General features: G+C 51.2%; 7 protein-coding genes across 7 annotated transcripts; 5 read left to right on the top strand and 2 right to left on the bottom strand.

Moving 5' to 3' along the window:
* Positions 1 to 375: 375 nt before the first annotated feature.
* On the top strand, positions 376 to 2,347 carry LAESUDRAFT_652663 (fumarate hydratase; the record flags this gene model as incomplete). The annotated part of the gene is made up of 11 exons (XM_040904374.1): positions 376 to 470; positions 525 to 681; positions 741 to 827; positions 887 to 990; positions 1,050 to 1,191; positions 1,244 to 1,375; positions 1,433 to 1,522; positions 1,572 to 1,850; positions 1,909 to 1,972; positions 2,030 to 2,152; positions 2,208 to 2,347. The coding sequence occupies 11 exons, from the start codon at positions 376 to 378 to the stop codon at positions 2,345 to 2,347; spliced, it is 1,413 nt and encodes a 470-aa protein (XP_040764561.1).
* Positions 2,348 to 3,466: 1,119 nt separating this feature from the next.
* LAESUDRAFT_743170 (uncharacterized protein) lies at positions 3,467 to 9,709 on the top strand. Its single transcript, XM_040911242.1, has 15 exons — positions 3,467 to 4,235; positions 4,301 to 4,543; positions 4,595 to 5,422; positions 5,481 to 5,820; positions 5,882 to 5,983; positions 6,031 to 6,243; positions 6,297 to 6,478; positions 6,539 to 6,793; positions 6,847 to 7,224; positions 7,281 to 7,442; positions 7,499 to 7,775; positions 7,827 to 7,968; positions 8,023 to 8,652; positions 8,705 to 8,936; positions 8,986 to 9,709. Exons 1-15 carry the CDS (start codon positions 3,783 to 3,785, stop codon positions 9,385 to 9,387), a joined length of 4,839 nt encoding a protein of 1,612 aa, XP_040764562.1. The 5' UTR covers positions 3,467 to 3,782; the 3' UTR covers positions 9,388 to 9,709.
* Positions 9,710 to 10,165: 456 nt separating this feature from the next.
* On the top strand, positions 10,166 to 16,222 carry LAESUDRAFT_812504 (P-loop containing nucleoside triphosphate hydrolase protein). Its single transcript, XM_040914412.1, has 23 exons — positions 10,166 to 10,623; positions 10,675 to 10,783; positions 10,833 to 10,984; positions 11,036 to 11,078; positions 11,136 to 12,298; positions 12,348 to 12,494; positions 12,548 to 12,645; positions 12,709 to 13,018; positions 13,067 to 13,084; positions 13,139 to 13,215; positions 13,265 to 13,437; positions 13,493 to 13,912; positions 13,971 to 14,049; positions 14,100 to 14,241; positions 14,293 to 14,463; positions 14,524 to 14,746; positions 14,803 to 14,909; positions 14,960 to 15,000; positions 15,054 to 15,113; positions 15,168 to 15,422; positions 15,468 to 15,552; positions 15,610 to 16,114; positions 16,171 to 16,222. The coding sequence occupies exons 1-22, from the start codon at positions 10,351 to 10,353 to the stop codon at positions 15,850 to 15,852; spliced, it is 4,389 nt and encodes a 1,462-aa protein (XP_040764563.1). The 5' UTR covers positions 10,166 to 10,350; the 3' UTR covers positions 15,853 to 16,114; positions 16,171 to 16,222.
* LAESUDRAFT_725583 (ribosomal protein L22e) lies at positions 15,608 to 16,755 on the bottom strand. The gene is made up of 5 exons (XM_040908847.1): positions 16,686 to 16,755; positions 16,431 to 16,608; positions 16,274 to 16,379; positions 16,171 to 16,221; positions 15,608 to 16,114 (listed from the first exon to the last, which is right to left on the bottom strand). The coding sequence occupies exons 1-5, from the start codon at positions 16,686 to 16,688 to the stop codon at positions 16,084 to 16,086; spliced, it is 369 nt and encodes a 122-aa protein (XP_040764564.1). The 5' UTR covers positions 16,689 to 16,755; the 3' UTR covers positions 15,608 to 16,083.
* Positions 16,756 to 16,886: 131 nt separating this feature from the next.
* Positions 16,887 to 18,740, top strand: LAESUDRAFT_699694 (putative rRNA pseudouridine synthase). The gene is made up of 5 exons (XM_040906392.1): positions 16,887 to 17,162; positions 17,215 to 17,786; positions 17,839 to 18,021; positions 18,073 to 18,323; positions 18,373 to 18,740. Exons 1-5 carry the CDS (start codon positions 16,945 to 16,947, stop codon positions 18,733 to 18,735), a joined length of 1,587 nt encoding a protein of 528 aa, XP_040764565.1. The 5' UTR covers positions 16,887 to 16,944; the 3' UTR covers positions 18,736 to 18,740.
* Positions 18,741 to 19,950: 1,210 nt separating this feature from the next.
* LAESUDRAFT_743174 (mitogen activated protein kinase) lies at positions 19,951 to 22,078 on the top strand. The gene is made up of 11 exons (XM_040911243.1): positions 19,951 to 20,239; positions 20,307 to 20,500; positions 20,562 to 20,622; positions 20,682 to 20,755; positions 20,824 to 21,072; positions 21,143 to 21,254; positions 21,318 to 21,466; positions 21,524 to 21,589; positions 21,650 to 21,710; positions 21,761 to 21,790; positions 21,845 to 22,078. The coding sequence occupies exons 1-11, from the start codon at positions 20,197 to 20,199 to the stop codon at positions 21,886 to 21,888; spliced, it is 1,083 nt and encodes a 360-aa protein (XP_040764566.1). The 5' UTR covers positions 19,951 to 20,196; the 3' UTR covers positions 21,889 to 22,078.
* Positions 22,079 to 22,541: 463 nt separating this feature from the next.
* On the bottom strand, positions 22,542 to 24,823 carry LAESUDRAFT_759005 (uncharacterized protein; the record flags this gene model as incomplete). Its single annotated transcript, XM_040912528.1, has 6 exons — positions 22,542 to 23,637; positions 23,703 to 23,953; positions 24,005 to 24,126; positions 24,187 to 24,195; positions 24,254 to 24,692; positions 24,755 to 24,823. The coding sequence occupies 6 exons, from the start codon at positions 24,821 to 24,823 to the stop codon at positions 22,542 to 22,544; spliced, it is 1,986 nt and encodes a 661-aa protein (XP_040764567.1).
* Between the last annotated feature and the right edge of the window lie 28 nt (positions 24,824 to 24,851).

Consider the following 24,851-nt stretch of genomic DNA (forward strand, 5'->3'; position numbering starts at 1 on the left):
AGGTTGGCGGCCGACGGAATAAGTCGGGGCAGCTCATCGGAGACATCCGCAACACCCATTCTCCTTGAACTTGAGCGTGGCAAACGGCTCAGCTTTCGCAACCTTCGTTTACCTCGAAAACATCCTTGACGTCTGCTAACAGTCAGTCGCCACAATGCCTGGGATGCGCGTCCGGCTCGCTCGCCCACAACTCGTGAGTGAAGGCCATCTTCAAGCCAGATCTGTAGCTCATGTGATCGTGTTCTACCTGCTCCATCTGGCCTTTGCAGCTGAAAGCCCAGCGGTCCGCCACCTCTCAGAGGCAGTTCTCCTCGTCCTCCTTCCTCATGGTGAGATAGATGGGAAGATCTGCAAAAGTAGAACACTGAAGTCGCGATGACCTTGCAGGATCAGAAGCATCGGATTGAGCGCGATACGTTCGGTGAACTCCAGGTCCCTGCAGATCGCTACTGGGGGGCGCAGACTCAGCGGTGAGTCCCCCGCATAATGCCGCCGGCTGCTTAACCCATTGGTCCTGCCCAAAGTTCTCTGCAAAACTTCGACATTGGCGGTCCCACTGAGCGCCTTCCTCCTCCCCTGATCAAGGCGTTTGGCGTTCTTAAGAAGGCATCCGCTGTGGTTAACGAAACCTACGGGTTGAATCCCAAGATTGGCGATGCTATTCAAAAGGCTGCAGATGAGGTATCTAGAACGCGACTGGCGTGTGTCCTGCAGCATTGATGAGCTTCGCGCTGCGGTAGGTCATCTCGGGCAAGCTCATCGACCACTTCCCCCTGGTCGTTTTCCAGACCGGTAGCGGAACACAGAGCAATATGAACGTCAACGAGGTGCGCTCATCGCATAGATCCTGCGTGTTCTTCTTCGGTTAATCTTTATGTCACCGCAGGTCATCTCGAACCGTGCTATTGAGATGCTCGGAGGTGAGCTTGGCTCGAAGAAGCCTGTCCATCCCAACGATCATGTGAACATGAGCCAAAGTAGCAATGATACGTAAGTAGCATCAGTATATCAGCGAAGCGTTGATGAAAAACGGCGAATGACTACTGTAGGTTCCCCACGGCCATGCACATTGCCGCCGTTACGGAGATCACTCATTCTTTGCTGCCTGCCTTGACTGAGCTGAGGGATGCGCTCGAGGTCAAGTCGAAAGAATTTGCACACATCATTAAAATTGGTCGCACGCACTTGCAGGTCATTCGATTTCGGCTCGTACGGCTCCTTTCGCTAACGTGGCGATTGTTAGGACGCAACTCCATTGACTCTTGGACAAGAGTTCAGCGGATACGTCCAGCAAGTGACGAATGGCATTGAACGAGTAAAGGCTGTTCTTCCGCGTCTCAGCTTGCTTGCGCAGGGTGGTACCGCTGTCGGAACCGTAAGGCCCCTCACATAGATATCTATTGCTGGAATACATTTGAATTGGCTTTCACAGGGCCTGAATACGAAGAAGGGCTTCGATGTGAAGGTCGCCGCTGAGATCTCGAAGATCACTGGTCTTGAGTTCAAGACCGCGCCTAACAAGGTAATCACGACCTCGCATTGTTTGTTTCTCGTGCTGATCACTTTCTCAGTTCGAAGCGCTTGCGGCCCATGATGCACTTGTCGAGGCGCACGGTGCCTTGAATGTCATTGCTTGCTCGTTCATGAAGATTGCCAACGACATTCGATTCCTCGCATCTGGCCCTCGTTGTGGATTCGGCGAGCTTGCGCTGCCAGAGAACGAGCCTGGTAGCAGTATCATGCCTGGCAAGGTCAACCCCACCCAGTGTGAGGCGTTGACTATGGTTGCGGCGCAGGTTATTGGCAATCAGACTGTAGTCAGTGTTGCTGGTGCTAGCGGACAGTTCGAGGTGCGTTCTACTGGGCGTGTCGGTCTTTACGGATGCTGACATCTATTCGATTGCTTAGTTGAACGTCTTCAAGCCGGTTATCATCAAGAACGTTCTGCAGAGCATTCGTCTGCTTGCTGACGGTATGCATTCTTTCTGTTGGCACGTTCCGAAAGGAACTAAAGAGAAATATACCTTAGGCTCGCGCTCATTCACGAAGAACTGCGTCGTCGGCATCAAGGCAAACGAGAAGCGCATTAATCAGCTGCTCCACGAGTCGCTCATGTTGGCTACCATCCTCAACAAGACCCTTGGCTATGACAGTACGTGATGGACACGATCAATTTTCACAGCATTACTGATGTGTTGCTCTTGTAGATGTCGCCAAGTGCGCGAAGAAGGCGCACAAGGAGGGCACGACATTGAAGGAGGCGACAGTGGCGCTAGGATTCCTGACGCCAGAGGAGTTTGACGAGAAGGTTCGTCCGGAGCTCATGTTGGGCCCGGACGAGGCATAGATGTGATGGAACGTGGATAAGTGTATCTATATATACTGTAGTTTATTCATCATGGGACATGCGCGCGTAACCTGTGACGATTTCGCACTCAACATCGGTGAGAAAGCAGTGTGATAAATGACGTGGCGCTAAGGTCCCGGCGGTATCTCCCATTGACTGGCTGCAGAATGACATGGCGACGTCTTCGGAAGCACTGCCAGCTCATCGCTCCCGGCCGTCAGAACTTACTTTGCTACCCTCCGCCCAGGTCCGCCAGCATCTTTCAGCTAGAAGAGGGTGGATAATGGTTGAAACTTTAGATTCTAGACGGTAAAATCACTTCTAATGACTAAGATGTGGGCGGACTGAGGTGTTACCATTGCCCCGTACTGAGTTTAATAGAACTTTCCACATTTAGTAGGAGGATCTACCGCTTTGAATGTGGTTCTCACGCTCTGTGGCACCGGTCTTCGTGGGGGACAGATATTCTCGAATGGACCATCCATCTAATAGACATCACAGACCAAATTGAGGCTGAATAGCCACCAGCATGGAACGGTCACAAGGGCTGTGAGTGGCGTCTAGCTTTGAGTTGCAAGGCTTCCTCCCTCAGATCCGCTACGCTGTATGACCTTATTTACTGTCAAAGTAATACGCACACTGTGATCAAAGTTATTGTTTTGCTGATAGATGGCAGGGGCAGTGATATCTGTTCAGAGTATTGCCCACCGCGCCGGTCTATTCGTGAACTAAATCCGCCCAAAGTAAGCTTCAAAGTGGCAAGATTGGAGCAACAGCTCTGTTCTGCGCATAATTGTTCGTCCTTGATTAAGCGATATGCATTCAGTTAGACAGAACACGTTTCAGTTGCAGAATCAAGACTCTTCAAGCGAGAAGTTGTTCTCTCTTCCCACCTCGAATTGATCTTATCTAGTCCTTCTCCACGGACTAGAGGTGCATGGCGAGTACCTCATATGACTCTGCGATTGTAAAAGAGCGTAGATTGCTCGCGAGAGCAGGCCGACTGAGAGGGCGGGATTTCAGCCACCGCGGGAGCGGGTCACGAGTGTGACAAATCGAGATGGAAGGCGGAGGAGGATGAGATGGCCTAAAGAGGAAGTTGACATATTTGTAGCAACACCAAATCCAATGAGACCAGGCATGCTGGGCAATTTACGGCTAAGATCTCAAGGCCCGGCCCTACACACCGGGGCGCATGAGTCCTTCTTTCCTCGACATCACTTTTCCTCTCCCCCTACACCCCCCCACTCCGGCCACAGTCGCGCATCACGCTCGCGCACGCATAGCCGTTGACCGCGATCGTGTGCTTTTTCGAGAGTCGCACTGCCTGTGTCCACCCATTGCGCAAGCGCCAGGCTGCAGACAAGACGTGCTACGATAGCATTCGCCCCTTGACCTCATACTCGCTTTTTGTCCTTTTCACACCTTCTCGCCAATGTCTCTCAAGCATATCCTCAACGATGACCCATCACCTCCTCCCCGGCTATCAGCCCCGTCTGCACCAGCTCTTGTGTCTACGCAGCCTGTCGATTCGGCGTCAATGACAGTTTCTCCTCCCGCAACCACGTCTCCTCGTCCCGAGGCCACAGACTACGCGCACCCTCAGGCACCACATGAATACGAACAGCGCCCGGCACACCAGGATTATGGTTACCAGCCTGTGGTGTACCATGCAGGCGACTGGACAGACAACGGCCACCCTGCTTTGTCACCAACAGGTAATCACTACCCAGAGCACGACGAGCAGACACCACCATCTCCCACGATGTCGAACGGCACGCAGCCAATGACACACCGGTTCAAGGAGGGATATATTGAAAGCAGCGGGAGGAAGAAGCGAAAGTTCACGGATGACGATGATGATTACCAACCACCGGGTCAGAAGCGAGTAAGTAAACCATTACTTTGTTCCCGCCCTGTCACTCATGCCGTTTTCTCGCCGCTGCATTGAAGCACTTACGGCGGCATGTTACACGCAATCGACAGCAGCCTCGCAATCACACTCCTGCTACGGACGCTGGAGAGACGGATCCATCTGTTGATGGTCAACGTGAACAGACTGAAGAGGAAGCACGGCTTGCCTCGACAGACTTGGAGGACTGCGAGGAAATCTGGATGGGAGAATTGGGCAACTATATTATTGAGAACCACAAGAGACAGAAGCAGGTTGATGCTTGGTTTTCTCGCTGGATCATCGTGAGTGCACCTGAATTCATGTCGCGACAGTTGTCCTAAAATCATCCATAGGAGCGAGATTCGATTACGGCATACCATATGTCGCATGCGTACAAGCGGCGTATAGCGCGGATACCACCGCCTCCTCCACCACCACCTCCACCTCAGCCTGCGTCGGAAGAGGGAATCCTTATGCGCCCTATGTCTCCATCTGTGCAAGTGATAGACGGATACGATGGATCGCATGCTGATGTGCGACTCCATGGATATGCCGACGAAGATACAGGTCATGAGCTGGAGGATGACGGACCGACACGGCACAAGGGTAAGGGTAGAGATACTGGCAAGAGACCTGCCGTCTATCCGATTTCGGATTCAGAAAGCGAGCTTGACATACCGATTTCGAAAACAATGCCTACGCACAAAAAGCGCAAGCTCGCTAACGATGCCGCAGAGGGGGACGAACTTGAACGGTCCGGTGGCAGCAAGCCGTCTGCGCTGTCTCCTGCACAGAAGATGTCGCTCTCTGGCAAGGGCAAAGGAAAGGGCAGGCAGCTCCAACGCGAAGACAGCCTTGAGAGCATTTCTGCGACTTCCAAGTTACGCAAGAAAGGTGGACCAAGGAGAAAGTACGACGCCTTGCCCCCGCATACACAGGAGCTTCTGGGGGTCCCATCGGCATCCGTGTCCGTTGCTGGCGATTTGACACCTGCCGGGTCCCGACCTGCCTCCCCTGCTCTAACGTCGGTGTCTGCGACAGTTTATGAACTCGATGAGAGCATTCCTCCTTTAAGACGCGCTAAGAAGGTCGACGAAGCGGCTATGATCAAGCGTGTCAAGACGCTTGAGGATGCTCAGCGGAAGGTTTGGACCAATATTGCCAGGAGGGATATTCCTAAGGCAAGTCTGAAATCGTACGAAATGTTATTTCATCCTAGCCTTACACGGCATGTTATAGGTCTACAAATATGTTGCACAAGGATCCATGTCAAGACGCACGCAGCTGCAGCGCATCGCCACGCTCGCGTCAAGAGCTGCTCGCAAACCGCTCACCAAGAACAACAAGGCGGTCAAGGACATCCAGGCGAAGTGCAAGCGGCTCATGCGCGAGATGCTCGTTTTCTGGAAGAAGAACGAGAAGGAGGAGAGGGACGTCCGCAAGCGCGAGCAGAAGGAAGCGATTGACCGGGCCAAGGTCGAAGAAGAGAAGCGTGAGGCTGCAAGGCAGGCCAGGAAATTAGAGTTCTTGATCAGTCAGACGGAACTCTATAGTCACTTCGTTGGCAACAAGCTGAAGAGTGCGTCGTGTTGCTCCGTCATGCTTGTGCATATTGGCATATTGATCTGACCGCGCTACAGCTGCTGAGCTTGAGGGCCGTACCACCCGTGCTCACGTTCCTGCTGGTGCCGAACTTGCCGACGTTGATAGTAGCACACTACAGGATATTGACTTTGACGACGGTGAGTATGATCTGGTGTAGGCGTACGTGTCAGCTGATCATCTTCAGAGGACCAAACCAACATTCATCGGCACGCGAGGCACAACGCACAGACGGCGATTGCGCTTGCGAGGCGGAAGGCGCAAGAGTTTGACACGCAGGCGGCATTGGAACGCAAGACAAACGAAGCTTTGAAGCTGGCAAAGCGCCAGGCGCATATTCGCGCAGACGAAGATGTCGAGGGCATGGGCTCTGGATCCTCGAGCACGCCACTCGTTGATTGTGGGTCAAAATTCTTCTGAACAGGTGAACATTTGCTGACGATAGATCTGCAGTGGATTCGGAGGAGCTGAACTTCCAGAACCCAACGTCTCTCTCGGGAGAACTTACAATCAAGCAGCCGAAGATGCTGATGGCTACGCTCAAGGAGTATCAGCTGAAGGGATTGAATTGGCTTGCGACCCTGTACGAGCAAGGCATCAATGGCATTCTTGCGGATGAGATGGGTCTCGGAAAGGTTGGTCAATCTAACAATGTCGTCATCGTCAGTTCCCGATCAACTCATTCTTCCTGACAGACTGTCCAATCCATTTCGCTGCTCGCGTATCTTGCCGAGACGCATGATATCTGGGGGCCGTTTCTTGTCGTGTCTCCCGCGTCCACTTTGCATAATTGGCAGCAAGAGATTACCCGGTTCGTGCCACGATTGAAGGCACTACCGTACTGGGGAAATGTCAAGGATCGAGCTACCCTGCGGAAGTTCTGGAACAAGAAGGAGATTAGCTATGACCAAGACGCTCCATTCCATGTGCTGATCACGAGCTACCAGCTGGTAAGTTAGGCGAGATTGTGACAACCGTTTACATTTGCTGATCTAGAATATAGGTGACTCAGGATCAGCAGTATTTCCAACGTGTCAAGTGGCAATATATGATCCTTGACGAGGCCCAGAACATCAAAAACTCTTCCAGTGCTCGGTGGAAGACGCTTCTTGGCTTCCAATGTCGGAATCGCTTGCTGTTGACCGGTACTCCTATTCAGAACTCGATGCAGGAGTTGTGGGCCTTGCTGCACTTCATTATGCCTAGTCTGTTCGACTCTCACGACGAGTTCAACGAATGGTTCTCCAAGGATATCGAGAATGCCGCGGAGAACAAGGGTAGTAAACTGAACGAGCATCAGCTTCGTAGATTGCATATGATCCTGAAGCCGTTCATGTTGCGTCGCGTCAAGCGTCATGTCCAAAACGAATTGAGTGACAAGGTATGTGAACATGTGGTGATGCTTCGACGGCTCCTCTCATCATATCCTCTTCCTAGATCGAGGTGGACATCTATGTAGACCTGAGCGCTCGACAACGCGCCCTGTACAAAGCGTTGCTGGCCAATGTTTCCGTTGCGGACTTGTTGGAGAAAGCAGCAAACATCGGAGATGCTGATTCTGCGCGGTCACTGATGAATCTCGTCATGCAATTCCGCAAGGTCCGTGATGCATCTCTTGTTCAGTCGAGTGGCTATTCTGAACCGTTCTTAATTAGGTCTGCAACCATCCGGAACTATTCGAACGTGCAGACGTCGTTGCACCTTACTCATTCTCTGAATTTGGACGGTCCGGACCGCTCAATCGCGAAGGCGATTTCATTCAATTCCCTTACTCTACTCGCAATCCAATCGAATTCTCCATACCGAAGCTGTTGTATTATGAAGGCGGTCTATTGGATGTGCCACAGGAAAATTCAAAGGACACTGCACATCTAGCACATCTTATGAACATATGGCGTACAGATTGGATTCATCAATCATTGTATCACGAAGGTGAGATCTAGCCAGGCGTTTGCGATGCATGCGGGCTGACCTGCAAAATAGAACGACCTGCTTTCTCATTCTTGAAGTTCATTGATCTCTCGCCCTCCGAAGCTCATGCGTTCTATATGGCAAACACGATCCAGAGGCAGGTTTTGTCCGCGCACTTAGAGGCAAAACATAAGGAGTACCAGCCGTATGACTCGTGAGTAGCCGCATTGCAGTATTTTGCAGAGTTCTGATAAGCCAACCCATGTAGCGATGCATTGTTTATCGCGACTCGCGCGTCAAACCCATATCGGTTGCCTTCGCGAGTCTCATTTGGCGCTATCCAGGACGGCGAGGATCTTCCACAACTAACGTCAATTTCGATGTCAGCGTGGAAGGAATCTTGCCTGTCTCGAAGGGACCTCAAGTGGTTCATACCACCTGCTGTCGCTCCTCCCATCACTATGTATAGTGCTGATCGCACATTTGTCGAACGTGAAGTGCAGCTCTTCGAGTCTCCGACGGAGTCCTTGGCACTCTATGGACTGCCACCGTCCCTCTGGGACTCTGAGAGTGCTTACTCGCAATACCAAGAGCAGTATCCCGGGCTGCAAGCCTCAGGTCTGATTGGTGCTTCATCGCCAGATCAGCTACCGTTGTCGACGATGCAGGTACCGGAGGCGAAGAGACTCATTTACGACTCGGCGAAGTTGGCTCGCCTTGATTCTCTACTACAAGAATTGAAGGCGGGCGATCATCGGGTCCTGATCTACTTCCAGATGACGCGCATGATGGATCTGATGGAGGAGTATCTTATCTATCGCCAATACAAATACTTGCGTCTCGACGGCTCCTCTAAGCTGGAGGATCGACGGGACATGGTTATGGAGTGGCAGACTAGGTGCGTTAGTTTTCTCTGTGCCTATATGCCCCTCGGGCTCATCATCGCGAAGGCCAGACATTTTTATCTTCCTGCTAAGTACTCGTGCGGGAGGGTTGGGCATCAATCTTACTGCTGCGGACACGGTCATCTTCTATGATCACGATTGGAATCCCTCGAATGACGCTCAAGCAATGGATCGTGCTCACCGCCTCGGCCAGACGCGCCAAGTGACCGTGTATCGCCTCATCACTAAGGGTACCATCGACGAGCGCATCGTTCAGCTGGCCAGAGTCAAGAAAGATGTGAGTGTTTCCCGTGCCACATAAGGATGCTTTTCTAACACGTCCGCAGGTGCAAGACATTGTTGTTGGCAATAAGAGCTTCACCGACGTCACAAAACCGAGCGAAATTGTCCAACTGTTGCTCAACGAAGACCAACTGGCGGGTCTGGATAGCAGCAGCGATGCGTCCAAGAGCAAAGGCAAAAGGCCGGCCACAGATGCGACGCAAGCCAATGGAAATGTGATTCGTGATCTCTGGAACGAAGAAGGTGACGAGTTTTTCGGGCATTCTACGGCAGCTCAGAATGGAGCCAGCATCGAGGCGATCGATGAAGACGCAGGAACGCCCGTGCCCACCCCGAGTGGCCGCGGGCGCAAACGCGGAGGCGGTGCTGGAACGACTCGAGGTCGGAAGCCTGGTCAAAGAGGTAGAAGGAAGGCCAATGTAACCGGCGGCGACGGTGATTCATAGTCAATGCTCCGCTATTTTGTTTTGATTTTGGGCAGCCCATGGCGATCCATCGTACTTTATGTCACAGCGGTCTGTGTACTTTATAATTCATTCCTCATTATAGCTATTGTACTTTCTTCCTAGATCTGCCTTCGTGTATCAGGACCTATTAGCTTTGAATTATGTACTCTCGCACTGATACCAAGTACTGTACTTTCTGTGTTTATCCGAGATGCGGTGCACAATCACTACAGCTCATCTTGTCACAATCACATCGAAATTAGTCCTTGAATAAAACTTAGTAGGATCGAGATATCGAATAACAAATCTAGCGTTGGCCGACCTACATACGTGGAGTGCGGATTTTGCCCAGTTTGATTCCTGTTTCTGACCCTGTTGAACTTGGGGCATTGGAGTGACAATCAAATCCCCGTGGAAGATGGCGTTAGGTTTCCATCGCAGTTATAGCTATATTCCTATCAGAGATCGTCTCATTGCCATTGCAAACAGAATCCCATATCATTCTGCTGTAATTATCCCGTTGTTGACTGCAGTTTACAGTGATTTACAATAGAACGAACTTAATCACATCACATACGCGTATTTGTTCACAAAGGTATTATTCAACAGGGTGGTTAAAGGAACAGGAAAAGATCCATGAAGCTTAAGACCCATGGAGGCAGCTGCAGGGCGCGGGAGGGAGGAGACGCCCGCTGCATCCAATGAGAGCGCGAGAGACCTCAGATCTGATTTAGATTCGTGAGCAGTCTGCGAAAAATGATTCATGTGGACGTGCTCTGAAAGCTCGATGCCCAGTTGCATAGTCCTCGGAATACACGAATCCCGCTAGACATAGACATTCAGCTTGCGCTACTGGTGCCACTCGGTCTCAGGCTGAACGGTGGAGTTCGCTCGAACTTGTCAAATCAGAGACCTCAGTGGACAGGACAGAAAGACAGCATCGTATACAGATTGTCATTTGATATGGCGAAGAAAAAGAAGACCCAATTGAAACCTGTAGCCAGAGGGTTTGCTGTCACGTCGGTTCCGAAGAAGGTGGTGCAAGTTGTAGAAGAAAACGAGGGCAGCGCGGAAACCCCAAATGAAGAAGGTCGTACTTCTGCCGTGCCTTCCAGCAATCCCGATAACGCAAGCGTCGCGCAGTCAGATGTTGTTTCCAATGAGGAACAAGCCTTACAGAGCTTGATAGACAGATTTCAGGATCGGACGGAGAGGGACGTTGTCAGGACATTGAAGGCGCGTTTGTTGAACAGTCCTCTGACTGCAGCACGATTGACGAATTTTCAGGTCATAGAGCAGGAACGACGTTTTGCGGAATCACTTACCCGTCTGGAGTTGACGTCTCTCTTCATTGAGAACATTCTCTCTACGGCCAGTGAGAGCTCTTCAGGTGAAGGCAGGTCATCATATACCTTCCCATGAAGGCTTAATTCAGCTGTGTCTAGCAAGGAAGGCCATCGAAGAAGCTGGAGAGAAGGCGTTACCGCGCCTTGCCGTAACGTACGGAGTCCTGCGACGCATCGGATTCAGAGAATCTCGAGTGGAAGAATGTCTCAGAGCGATCGGCGGGGTCGATTTAGATGAAGCGTTTGACTGGGTGTGTCGCACTACCTATGACTTTCTACCGTTATAACCTAACATAAAGCAGCTACACATTCACTGTAGTGAAGAGGAACTTGGTGCGCTTAATGGTGTGAAATGCTTGCAATCTCACGCGATGGACTCTTCATTCATCCCCTGCTTCTCAGATGCAGAAGAGTCTGGCGAATCAAAGTCGCCAAAGACATCGAGCCTCCCGCAGACACCGCTAAATCAAGACCAGTATCCTATCCAGCTGGAGACATCCACCCCAAAGCGATTTGATGCCCGTGCCCCTGGTTCCATTCCTGAAGGGATCTCTTCACTTCGTGACTCTTTCAGTGATGCCGTGGGGGCAGATGGAGGAATAAGTAGTGATACAGTGTCGCCTGCCGGCAGCGGATACGTTGCCGCTGCAAAGAGTCAGGAATCCCAATTACCTGTAGATGACTCGGATGATGATCCTAACGCCAAATATGTGCGGCTCAAAATGCAGATTGCAGACCTCACCACGCACAGGCAACCCGGTGAGCTTCGAGATGCATCTTTCCTTCGAGGACTTCAGCAACGCTTAGAAGAGGTCAAACAAGACTACTTGTTCGATGGCGAGGCGGCTGAAGCCCAGTATCGCATTGAGCGTGCAAGGGCCGATGCTTCCATTCTTCAAGCTAGACTCCGTGGCGAAATCACCGCACCCGCAAAGCCTTCTGCGGCACGCCACAAAGTGGAGCCTCTTAGTAGGCAGAAAGCATCCCAATCGACTCGCGCGGCAACCAAAGACCTGTCTGACTCCGATGATGACTCTTCCTGTGGCATGCTTGATTTGTTGGACATGCCTGCTACGGGCACTACGGAAGAGGGTGTTGTAGTCACTATCCGGGACATGGATTTGCCAAAGCAGTGGTCCGGCCGTACACCACAAATATTGCTGGCGGAACGAGTACACAAAGTGGACAAAAATGCCGCAATCAGCTACAGCAACAAATCCGGCGCCAGCCGTGCGCAGAGGGCATCTGTCCAGGTCCGTTGGAGCAACGGCAAGACCGATGTGTGGTCTATGGATGACATCGCGACCCGCGATATGTTCCAGGCAGAGCAGTACATCTCCACCGTCGCCCTACATGCATTGGCATTCCCGTCATCAGAAGGCTTTGCTATAGGTGCGACAATGGGTCAGGCTGGCCCGACGTCTTTCCGACAATTGCCTGGCCCATACCGTGACTTATGGGATGAACTCGAGCAACGGAGGCGTACAGAGGATAATGCGACGAATCGCACTGTATGGGCAAAATTGAGGTCTATACTGGAGCCGAAACTCAACCTTGAACCCAAGGTCAACCATTGCTATTCATTGGTCAGCCCACATGTTGAACTTCATACAGCCTGGTGAGAACAACGTGAAGCCAGTGGTAAACTCAAAGGGCAAGGGTGTACCTCGTAATGCCATATACCGTGGCAATGTAGACCCAGAACAAGTCAAGGCTGACTTTGAGGCACGGCGCTCGCGCCCTGCTTACCAGGAGATGCTGGTACGTATTAGTACTGAATAACGTACCGGAATTCTCTTCACAATTATTCATAGTATCAACGAGGGAAGCTACCAATCGCACAGTATCGCGAGGAGATCAATACCATTCTGCAAAGTTCAAATATACTAGTTTTGAGTGGCGAAACAGGGTGGTACGTAGTCCAATGGCCACTCAAGTGCATGTAGCTTGTGTTCAAATGTTGTCTCACTTCTAGTGGGAAGTCCACCCAGGTCCCTGCGTTCATATTGGAGGACCACCTTGCGAAGGGTAAATACTGCAAGATATTATGTACGGAGCCTCGACGGATCTCCGCGATCTCACTTGCTCAACGAGTATCGCGAGAGCTGGGTGAGTCCGCGGGGACTGTTGGCACTGCAGGCTCCATCGTGGGATATTCGATCAGGCTGGAAAACAAATTAACCAGCCGAACACGCTTAGCCTATGTCACAAACGGTATTGCGCTGCGGATGCTGGAAGGAGGGACGGGTCAAGGAGGTCAGGGAACGGCCTTTGACGAGATCACGGTCAGTGCTTGCACCGACCTATGATCGAATGACTAACATCACGCACAGCATATTTTCATCGACGAGGTCCGTGCACATATGTTTATATCAGCGATATGTCTCACCTCCATGATAATTCAGGTTCATGAGCGCACAATTGAATCCGACTTTCTACTCATCGTCCTCAAGTCTCTGTTGCAAGAACGCCCCGACCTGAGGTGAGTCACTGCCGATTATAGCAGGGTGGCATCCTGAACCTCGTTGCAGAGTAGTTTTGATGTCTGCGACGGTGGAAGCAGAGAAGATATCGAATTACTTTGGAGGTACCCCAACCCTCTCCGTGCCGGGGCGGGCATTCCCTGTCGACGTTCGTTACTTGGAGGATGCTATCGAGTTTACAAAGTGGAGAATCACAGAGAGTTCCCCATATGCCAGGCGTGGTGTGCTAATTCCGAATATACCATTGACTCCTTTCTGATGTTCTGTTTCATTCAGGCAAGGACAAGTTCCACGCGGGCAAAGTGCAGGTTGAGTGGTCCGAGGATACCGCACCGGCCGATGACGACGATGACGAAGGGGCTCAAGAGAATGTGAAGCTGGAGAAACGATATTCTGCCAATACTGCTGCCACTATCAACCTCCTTGATGAGCGCGTTATTCCCTATGAACTCATCATCCGCTTACTAGAGCAAATCTGTTTCAACGACCAAGCATACTCTTCATATTCATCTGCTATCTTGATCTTCATGCCAGGCATAGGTGAAATTCGCAGGCTCAACGACATGCTCATGGAGCATCCTTCGTTCGGTTCAGAAACTCAGTTCACAGTCTATCCACTCCATTCCACCATTTCTAGTGAAAACCAGAATGCTGTCTTCGACATTCCCCCACAGGGCATTCGTAAGATAGTCATCGGTACGCCTAGCTGCGCCTCCATTCGAACAGGTGGACGACTTATCACGCAACCCTGCAGCCACTAATATTGCTGAGACGGGTATCACAATACCTGACATTACGTGTGTCATCGATACGGGTAAACAACGAGAGATGAGGTCAGAGGCATTCTCATTTGATCATCAATTTGTGCTAATAAGTCGAACAGATTCGACGAGAAGCGTCAGATTAGTCGGCTCACCGAGACATTTGTCGCGAAAAGTAACGCAGCGCAACGACGGGGCCGTGCAGGAAGAGTGCAGTCTGGGCTATGTTTCCATTTGTTCACGAAAATTCGCCACGACACGAAGGCAAGCTCGCCATTCTATTGAACCGGAATTAATGCTGAGCTTCCCATAAAGATGGCTGCACATCCTGACCCAGAGATGTTGCGACTTAGCTTGAGTGAACTTGCACTGCGCATCAAGATCATGAAAGTGAAGCTAGGGACATCTATCGAAGACGTACTGTGCAAAGCTTTGGATCCACCTTTACCTGTCAACATCCAGAGGGCTGTGTCGGCTCTCGTAGAGGTACGTTGCATTTTCTTTTTTTTTTGACTCGACCAGCATTTGCTGATCTTGCTGCTCCAGGTCAGGGCCTTAACATCATTGGAAGAAATCACTCCGATGGGACGGCTTCTGAGCAAATTACCTACCGATGTCCACCTCGGAAAGTTCCTGCTCATAGCGACACTCTTCCGCTGCTTGGACCCTGCTCTTACCATTGCCGCTACTTTGAACTCCAAGTCGCCCTTCATGTCTCCTCTAGGTTATGAGCAAGAGGCTGAGCGTGCTAAGCTATCTTACCGTATCGGTGCGTGTCACGAGCGTGGAAAGTTAGGAGGAATTCACTCTCAATTTGTTGGACAGAGAACTCCGATTTTATGACCATCCATAACGCCTTTGCGAGCTGGCGTCAAGCATGCGCGAATGGGATTGGTCGGAAGTACTGCAAGCGCAACTACTTGAGCTATCAGGTAAGATCTATGACACGCGTTTACACCTTCTCATATCACATGCTTTACAGAACCTGCAACAAATAGAAGAGTTGCGTCAGCAATTCCTTGGGTAAGTCTCGCTACTTCTCCCGGAGCTAAATGCGCCTTACGTTAGCTTGTCAGCGACTTGGTTGACTCCTCCTTCATCCAAGTGAGCGACTCTTTCGCGCAAGAGCTCAGCAGGTGTGTTTTGTGCTTCATCACAACGGCGTTCCGACGTTGAAACACGCCATGCAGAGCGCGCTATAGCCGTGGCAGAACACGTTTCGTCTCGGTACCTGCAGCGTTCGACGCGAACACGGGCAATGTGTTCCTTTTACATGCATCCCTGTGTGCTGGGTTGTATCCCAAGATACTCGCCGTTGATCCTTTGAAGGAGGTGATGAAGACTGTCACGAACAACCAATCCGCCTCATTCCATCCCTCCTCCGTGAATTTCGGCAGGAGACCTAGTAGCTTCGGCGTCAACCATCTCTGCTATTTCACTCTCATGTAAGTCGAATGTATACCATATGACTACAACTCATTTTCTGGCAGGCAATCGAAGAGGCTTTATGCATGGGAAACTGCTCCTGTGGATGACGTTGCGTTGGTTCTCCTGTGTGGGGAGCCGGAATTTAAGGTGATGCATGCTGCTCATGAGTTACCGTGGAACAATTTTAAACGAAGATGCATACAGCTGGCCTCCGATGCCGTTTATATTGACCGAAAGATCAAGTTCCGCGTCCCAGCCAAGTCTGGCATCGCGTTGAAACTCTTGCGTAACCAGCTTGATATGATAGTTTCCACTCAGATGCGTCAGAAACCTTTGATGGAATCGCAGACACTGTGGAATAATCTTGCAATGATGGTGTTGGGCAAGATTAGACCGAAGGATTCGGAGGACCACCGAGAGAACATAACACTGGTAGTTCATCGATAGGTAGGTATTGCTATACTAGAACGTACTCAAATTACACCAGCGGGTTGTCGTCCTCTCAACTGTAAAATGTCTCGTCGCAGACTGTACGCACTACAGCTTGACCCTTTTCGCACGTCATCTTCATAGATGGGGTGCAGCGTGATGATCGTGAACCTGAGATCGATTGCACGAGAGAATCGTGGGCGTAGAGCATAACTATCGACGAGATGAAAAGAAAGCGACACAGCAATTCTACTCCTCATCTTCATCATCAGCGGCGCTCCTGCAGATGAGAAATTGAGTAAATGCAAGAATCGCCAGGACAGGAAAATTTCGTACTGGATGTTGTAGAAGCGGAGCTGATAGGTATCCTTCGACGGAGCGACGACACTGTGCTCGGGTCAGCTCATGATATCTATTGGCTTGCGATAATGATACCCACCGAATCCAGTCACGGAGAGAGTTCTTCTTAAGGAACTTCTTCGTGTAGTACTTCAAAGCCCGCTTGGAGAGTTTGACGTTCGAAGTCACAGTGATTTTGACATCACCTACAATTATATGAGCCGACGGACGAATCTACATTGATATAACCTACATACCATCGCGGACGATCTTCACGTTGTCACCGAGCTGGCCTGTCTTGCCATCAATCTTGACACGGTCATGCAAGAACTTCTCGAAGGCCGCTCCGTCAAAGATACCGTCCTTTGCGGGATTAGAGTAGTCAATTATGAACTTGTGCTTGGTGGCAGAAGCTTTTCCGGAGGCAGCCTTAGGCTAGGATACAGGAAAAAGAGCACCTCAGTGTGAGCCTACTGAGAAGATAACTCAGCAAAGCTGCACCAAGGACGAACCATCGTGACGGCGAGATGTAAAGTGGGCGTCGAGTCTTGAGGACGATGTGATTGAGGGCCACAATTCCAAACCTAGTTGTTAGCGTAAGTCACATGCAGAGGTACTGTACAGTTACAGTGCAAATGCTCCCACGATCGGTTATAGCCGATAGTTCCCCAGATTTGGAGACATAGTTCTCACGATTCTATGTGTGATATTGGGCGAAATTGTGGCCAAGTCGCAGGGTGAAGAGCGCTGAAAACTTCAGCCAGGACAGCCATGGTTGCTGCAAAGGTCCTCACTCGCGACCAAGTCGTATCTGCACAGCTTCAGGGCGACTATGTCATCAAGTCGGAGAGCTCTGTGCCCCAGCTCGATACTTCTCAATGGCCCCTTCTCTTGAAGAACTATGACAAGCTACTTGTGCGATCTGCGCACTTTACACCGATTCCGTCTGGATGCAGTCCATTGAAACGAGACATCACGAGTTATGTCAAGTATGTGAATCTCTTGTGGTTGATTATTTACTGCTGAACGATGGTCTTGCAGGTCTGGTGTCATAAACCTTGACAAACCTTCCAACCCTTCATCGCACGAAGTGGTAGCTTGGTTGAGACGAATTCTAAGAGTAGAGAAGACTGGGCATAGCGGAACCCTTGACCCCAAGGTCACTGGCTGCTTAATAGTCTGCATTGATCGCGCGACGAGGCTTGTCAAATCGCAACAAGGTGCAGGAAAGGAGTATGTTGCGGTGCTCCGCCTTCACTCCAGTCTTCCAAATTCCACTGCGCTCCCTCGCGCCATTCAGACTCTCACTGGTGCTCTCTTCCAACGGCCGCCATTGATCTCAGCTGTCAAGCGTCAGCTCCGTATACGCACGATCTACGAATCCAAGCTCCTCGAGTTCGACGAGAAGCGCAACCTCGCCGTATTCTGGGTCTCATGTGAGGCCGGGACATACATTCGAACATTGTGTGTACATCTGGGATTGCTGTTGGGAGTAGGTGGACATATGGAAGAGTTGCGGAGAGTCCGAAGCGGTGCCTTGAGCGAAAACGACAACATGGTCACGATGCATGATGTGCTTGATGCTCAGTGGCTGTATGATAATACACGAGATGGTACGTTGTTTTCGTGAGCCGCTCTCAGATCTGATGCTGACGCATGGATCAGAATCGTACCTGCGGCGCGTCATTAGACCGCTGGAGTCATTGTTGATAGGCTACAAACGCATCGTTGTCAAGGACAGCGCCATCAACGCCGTATGCTACGGTGCAAAATTGATGATCCCTGGACTGTTGCGTTACGAGGCGGATATCTCGCTCAACGAGGAGGTTGTCCTTATGACTACCAAAGGTGACGCGATATCACTCCTGACCACGATTGAAGTTACTTATCAGTCATCAGGCGAAGCGATTGCGTTGGCCATCGCACAAATGTCAACCGTTGAGCTTGCAACATGCGATCACGGCGTCGTCGCGAAGGTGAAGCGTTGCATCATGGAACGTGACACCTATCCTCGCCGTTGGGGTCTTGGACCTAAGGCGATGGAGAAGAAGAAGATGGTTAAGGACGGCAAGCTCGGCAAGTACGGTGAGAAGATTGAAGGCGTCACACCTGCGGAGTGGAGTAGAGACTACGTTGATTACTCGCGGGAGGTAAGTTCCAACTCCTGTTCCTTAATCTCGTTAACTCACGCCGCCGTAGCAACCTGCTGCGGGCCCATCAACAATCACTATCGGCGCTCCAGAGCGTCCAGCTGCTCCTGTACCCGCTCCTGAGTCCAGCCCATCGAAGGAGAAGGAGAGGATAAAGGACAAGGAGAAGAAGCGCAAGCGCAAGTCAGAGGTTCCTGATGCTGTTGGTGACGTATCCACGGTAGTCGAAGACAATGCAGACGAAGATGACGTAGCACGGGCAGAGCGCAAGCGGCTCAAGAAAGAGAAGAAGGCGAAAGAGAAAGAGGTAGCGGAGAAGGGCGAGGATGCAGAAGACGAGGAAGCGCGGAGAGAGAGAAAGCGTCTGAAGAAGGAAAAGAAGGCGCGTGAGTCTATGGGTGGTGAACCGTGATGCACAGTGTGCTGTGAGCTTGGATGTGTAGTATACGCTTGATTTCAATGGAATCTTGTGCTCCAGAAAATTGACTCGTCAGCCGCGGTTATGATAGTCGTGAGTGCTCATTTGCTTATATGTCATGTAGATCTGTCTGCGTAGATCAGTGTCCACAAACGATATTTGACACCGTGGCCTTGCATAAAGTCCGAGGCATAAAGTTCAGCTGCGAATTCGTTCAAAAGAACTCGCTGCGCTTATACGAACTTAGCTGCGCTCGCGCTAATCGTACCGGCGATGTACGGATTTCATGACATGCCTAACGATCACTTGATCAGTCAGCCCAATGCAAATTAACCCGAATCTTCATAGCAAAGCTCCAGTTGGACTCAGAATCCAGGCTGCGAGTGCCTACGCCAGTGGTCAAAGCAAGATTGTCCATCAATATAGCCAATCAGCTGAATTCGTGACCAGTTTCGGCAGGTACAGTGATTCGTTGCAGAGCGCTCGAGCCACCCCCGTACCCCAGCTTGCTGCCTGCGATGTTGTGACAAGAAAGACAACGTCTGTCTCGATTATACACGTGCATTAAAATCTTCTATTGGCAAATCCACATATTGCAGTGTTCTCTGCACTAAGCGAACGGGGAAACTGTCAACGGCTGCTCATCTGAGACTAATTCTAGTAGTATCATATACTTGGCGACGCGCTAGCCTAGTCGCACTTGCTGCCGTTTCATCTCAATTGAAAGGAGTTTTGACCATCCGATAAGCTGCAGAATGTGGATTGGGACATCCCATCATGAGCTTAGCCACGGATATCAAAATCAATTTCTGACGATTTTGCATCCCTGTCCGCTGGCGGTGCGCATGCCCTACAATTGATTCTGATGGCTCAGACTACACAACCCGTGGATCGGGTGAAGGCCCTACGTGAACCATGGTCGTCAAGCGGCTGTACCCGCCATCAGTCGTTACAGCGCCGGAATTCCGGACAGTACTGCTGTCTCAGGGTCCTAAACTGCCCTACCAGTATACCTATGGCGGTGATGCCGCCAGAACCATCACAATGTCAGCATCATGCGTACGTCGCAAGGAGAAACACAAATGAAGCAATCCGGCTTGCGCATCACTGCTCGCAGTGTTTTGATGGCGACGCTGATGGCAATGCTATGAGGGGCAGTGTTCGACGTCCGGTCAAGGTGCTAGAACGTGTCAGCGAACATGTGGCTCAACGAGTAGCATCTATTCTTCAGCTTCCAGATGCTGCAATCGATGGTCTCGAAACACATCAAGTCGCCGAGCAACCGGATGATCCCAACTGCTGCACTAGAGCGCACCTATTAAACGGTGCCTTCGCAGGAGGGTCCTCATCTACGCTCTTCCCTCTTGTAATACTTCTCCTTTCTATATATTACTCTTAGCTTTCGTCGGATTTCAGCCAAAGACTCTACCTTGACGGTATAGCCGATCTGTCACGATGTCTCGCAGAGCTCCCAAACCGCTTCCCAAGTTCGACGTAGGTAAGTGTTGACTAATAGCTTACCGATCTATCAAGTGAGCTGACGCTGACAAAACCTATTTTCTTAGGTGAAGACTATGTTATCCTGCACGGTCTCGGAGAAGGCGCATACGGAACGGTCGCGGCTGCGCTGCACAAACCGTCGGGCAGGGAGGTCGCTATCAAGAAGGTCCTGCCATTCGAACACACGCTCTTTTGTTTACGAACTCTCCGGGAGCTCAAGCTGCTTAAGTTCTTCTCGGAATCATGTGTGAACGAAAATGTTTGTTCATCTTTTACAGTTTCTAAATCGCGGTTCAGCGTTATAACGTACCTCTCGACAGATCATCTCGATATTGGACATTATAAAGCCACCTTCCCTGGACAGCTTCAAGGAGATTTATTGTGAGGTGCAATTTTCTACGACCATTGGTGTAGCAATGCTGACGATTTTTCTTCGGCAGTCATTCAAGAGCTCATGCAGACTGACTTGCACAGAGTCATCCGTACACAGCATCTGACGGATGATCACTGTCAGGCAAGTCCCTTCCGGTGCCTCATCGCATCGACGCATCGTGAATTGATGGGCTCCTCTGTACGATGCAGTACTTCATCTATCAGACGCTGCGTGCCTTGAAGACCATGCACTCCGCGGACATTGTGCATCGCGATCTCAAACCCGCAAACCTTTTGCTAAACGCGAACTGCGACCTGAAAGTTTGCGACTTCGGACTCGCACGGAGCATGCGGTCTACGCATCCCGATGGAAAGGAGGCTGGCCTGATGACGGAGTATGTCGCGACACGATGGTATCGCGCGCCGGAAATCATGCTGTCATTCAAGATGTACACGAAAGTGCGTTTCACATCGCGGATGGGATATCACGCATGTTTCACAAGAGTTGATGGTCGTCTAATCTGTTCAGGCGATCGACATCTGGGCGGTCGGATGCATCCTTGCGGAACTACTCACCGGCCGACCGCTCTTCCCGGGTCGTGACTACGGGCATCAACTCGATCTCATCCTTGACGTGATAGGTCGGTCATGATGCGATGCTAAAGATGAGACACATTGCTTGACCCCACACGCACAATCAACAGGGACTCCGACACTGGAAGAGTTCTACAGCATCACCTCGCGTCGGTCGCGAGATTACATCCGGGCACTGCCCATCAAAAAGCGGAAGTCGTTTAGCGCGCTGTTCCCGAAGGCTTCTCCTGAGGCACTGGATTTCCTCCGGAAGACGCTGGTGAGTACAACTTTGTACCCGAGCGCGGACCTGCTGAACGTTAATCATCGGGGATAGACATTTGACCCTAAGAAGAGGTTAACCGTTGATCAAGCGCTAGAACATCCGTATCTCACAGCATACGTAAGAGCTTTTCTCCTTGCTGCTCATCTAACTGTCACGATGACACTGGTTCAACCACAGCATGACCCAGATGATGAACCAGCTGTGTCCTCGCTAGATGCTGATTACTTCGAGTGCGATTGTAAGTGCATCGCTGTTGGGACCCGTTACGGTGGCTCACTCTTGCAGCAGACCTGGATCTCAGCAAACAGGAGCTGAAAGGTATCTGCCTGACAAGATTCCGTTGTGGTGATCTCTAACCTTCGTCTGTAACAGAACTCCTATATGAGGAGGTTATGTCTTTCACCCCTGCCATCTAGGGCCACCACCAGGTCTATCGAGTGAAAAATGACGAGTGTGACACCGGTGCTTACGCGTGTCAACCGATCTGTGCGGGATCACACCAAGTCTGTGTACACCTGCAGCTCCGAAATAATGATCCATGATTTCCCCTTAATTTATCGTTCTGTGTATGGACTACTCACCTAATTTACATCATGTACAACTAGTCATATCTTTATTCATCAGCGTGGTGCTGGATTATCGTACTGTGGTTGGCGACGCGCATACATGGAGCGTGCCATGGTGCAATGCATCAGAATGGGACGACCTCGCGTTCGCCAAACGCGAAGCCGCAAACTCGCTTGTCTATGCATGTTGAATCGCAGAGAAATCCGTTCATTCTCCATTGCAACACATCTTATGACCAATTGCGGGTAGTGAGGGCAGAAACATGCAGTCCGTGGATGCAGAGGGGAACAACTAATGTGATAAAGAGTGGGGTTAAGATGATATCGTACACCAAGCAGGGTGCACATCCGACGAGATGTGGAAGACAGCACGTTAACTAGTGATATAGGCGAGAGCTTTTCGTGGATGTGTGATGCAACGAGCGCGTGAGTTGTAGGAACCTGCGTGAAAGGGGGGAAAGACATTGGCTAGCAACAGAAGCGCTAGTGGCGAGGCTGGAATGTCAAAAGCCAGGCGCAGCTCCCGTCCAGAAGCCAGTAGCGACACCCTCGACGCCGAAATCCCCGAAGCGGGTGTCGCAGTCCAGCTCTGTACCATACATGGTTCGTCTCATCGGCAAAGCCGGTGCGTCCGGCGACATCGGAAATGTAGCCATCCCGAGCCCTTGACCGATAATGTTACTCGAGATGGTGGGCGCGTCTTGGCTTCGTTCCGGCACGCGATCGGTTTGCATGGGCGATGAGAGCATATGCGCATGTGCAGTCTCTTCAGCAGAGCTCCCAGCGTGCGGCGTTCGAGGCGGAGGTAGACTGCCGCTCCGTCGTGAACGACGGGGAGCACCATATGGATGAAAGAGGTCGTTCCTCTCCCGACGTCCACCCGCTCGCTCGATATACCCTCCACTCGGCATCGTACTGGCTCCCGGAGTTGGCGACGTTGGCGGCTCCGGGTATGCGAAGGAAGGCATTCCAACACCATACGGACCTGTCGGCGTTGCAGGGACCGCACGGAATACAGTGTTTGTGAAGCCGAAATGAAATGCGTCACTCTGTTGGACGTTCTCATTCGCGTTGGCTGTGGTAGTGGTTGGACCACGACCGCTGCTCGCGATAGGAGTACTGAATGCAGCCGGTGGTAGGTCTAAGAATTCGGCATGCGAAGCAGGGTTATCCATGTATGTTTCTGGAGGTTCTTCAGGTCCGCTGAATACGGTGAACGTCGGCGCGCCATGAGCTCTCCTCGGTGTTGAACTCTCTCCTCTGCTCTCGAGCGCTATATTTCGTCTAGGTGGCGTTACTGGGACTTCTAGTAGCGGAGGATCTGCTCTTTGAGTAGATACCTTCACGCGCTTTCTGGCAGGACGATATCTTTTGGGCGACTTGACCAGCTGATGCCCCTTATCCTGCTTTTTCTTGTCATTGATCACTTCCTCGGAGCCAACGTCGCTGCCTCCAGATGTAGAACTGCTCGCTGAATCCCTGAAGTGTTTCCCCAGCAAGGTTTCTGCGAGTGGCAATTCAGCACCAGAATCTGCCTCGGCTATGACTGATTCAGATGCAGGAGATGCAGGCGATGCATGATCCATCGCTGTGATAGGACTGCTTTCGTGATGGAAAAAAATTAGTTTCAGCATTGATCAGTATATGGCACGATCCCGACATACACGGCGCGAGCCTTCCCCGCACGTTTCACGGATTCTGGCAGAAGGACTCCGATCGTGTCTCGGAGCATTTGCATTTGAGTCTCGAGATTGATGTGCTTGTTGCTCATAGCTGCCATCTGCGACCGCAAGTCCTGCACCTCGAGTGTCATTTGCTCTAATTTGGCAGTGAGTGCAGGTACGTCGGCCGACTCCGTGGATACCCGTTGCAACTCGGTCTGTAGCGTTTGCAGCTGCTCTTGAAATGGTTGCATCTATTGTGAGCAGTCAGAATTCGAATCGTGCATTAAAGTCAATCCCCGCACAATTTGTTCTGGCAGCCCGTCTATTCGAACCTCTGTCACCAAAGGAGGCATCTGTGGTGTTGTTTCCGTGACAATTCCATTGGGGAGCTCATGACTGCTGCCTGATGGACCAGCTACAGGAGCTATTTCGATTGAGAATTGTGAATATGTAAACGTCCCTTTGCTGCAGGCAATCTGCTCACCTGCTAATTCTACTTAATGGATGACATGGTGAGCAGAAGATAATAAAGGGCTCAAGATGTGGCTTACGTTCTTCCTCAAAGGGACCCACATCAGTGGCCTTGACGCCTTTGATACTCCTTCTTCGCGCTGCAGGTGGCAAACTGACGGATTGCGCGACACCTCTAGCCTCCGCACCAGCTGTTAATTTCACGCGGCCCGTGCCCACTTTGTATTCTTGTTGTCTCCTCCTTCTCGTATGTGGTGTGATAGGTACTGTGACGCGAGCTTGAATAGCTGGACGCTGCCCGGACCCCCTTCCTCCGCTATCCTCTTCGACGTCCCGGGCAGTCACTGAGCCTCCAGAGGCTGTTCTCGAGCTAGTGCCCGCCGTTGAACGGGTCGTCGAGGGAAGAGAAGGGATCCGAGATGGCTTCGAGACTGGTGGCGGATGGGTGCGGAGCTGCAGCTTGTCAACAAGCGATTCCACCAACGCTTCCGTCTTGAGGTTCGCTCTGATATTGTTGTCCTGAATAACGATTTCTAGCGGTCGGTGACCGAACGCAGTCAAGGAAGGCAATGGCGACGAACTTTACAGAGTTTCTGGAGCTGGATGCGATTCATGCTCTCCAGAGTCTGCCTGTCCAACGGTCGAGACATGGTGCTGGGGATTCAGCCTCCTTGAATC

Source organism: Laetiporus sulphureus (assembly GCF_001632365.1).
Source record: "Laetiporus sulphureus 93-53 unplaced genomic scaffold LAESUscaffold_18, whole genome shotgun sequence".
In the NCBI taxonomy this organism is placed as follows: Eukaryota; Fungi; Basidiomycota; class Agaricomycetes; order Polyporales; family Laetiporaceae; genus Laetiporus; species Laetiporus sulphureus.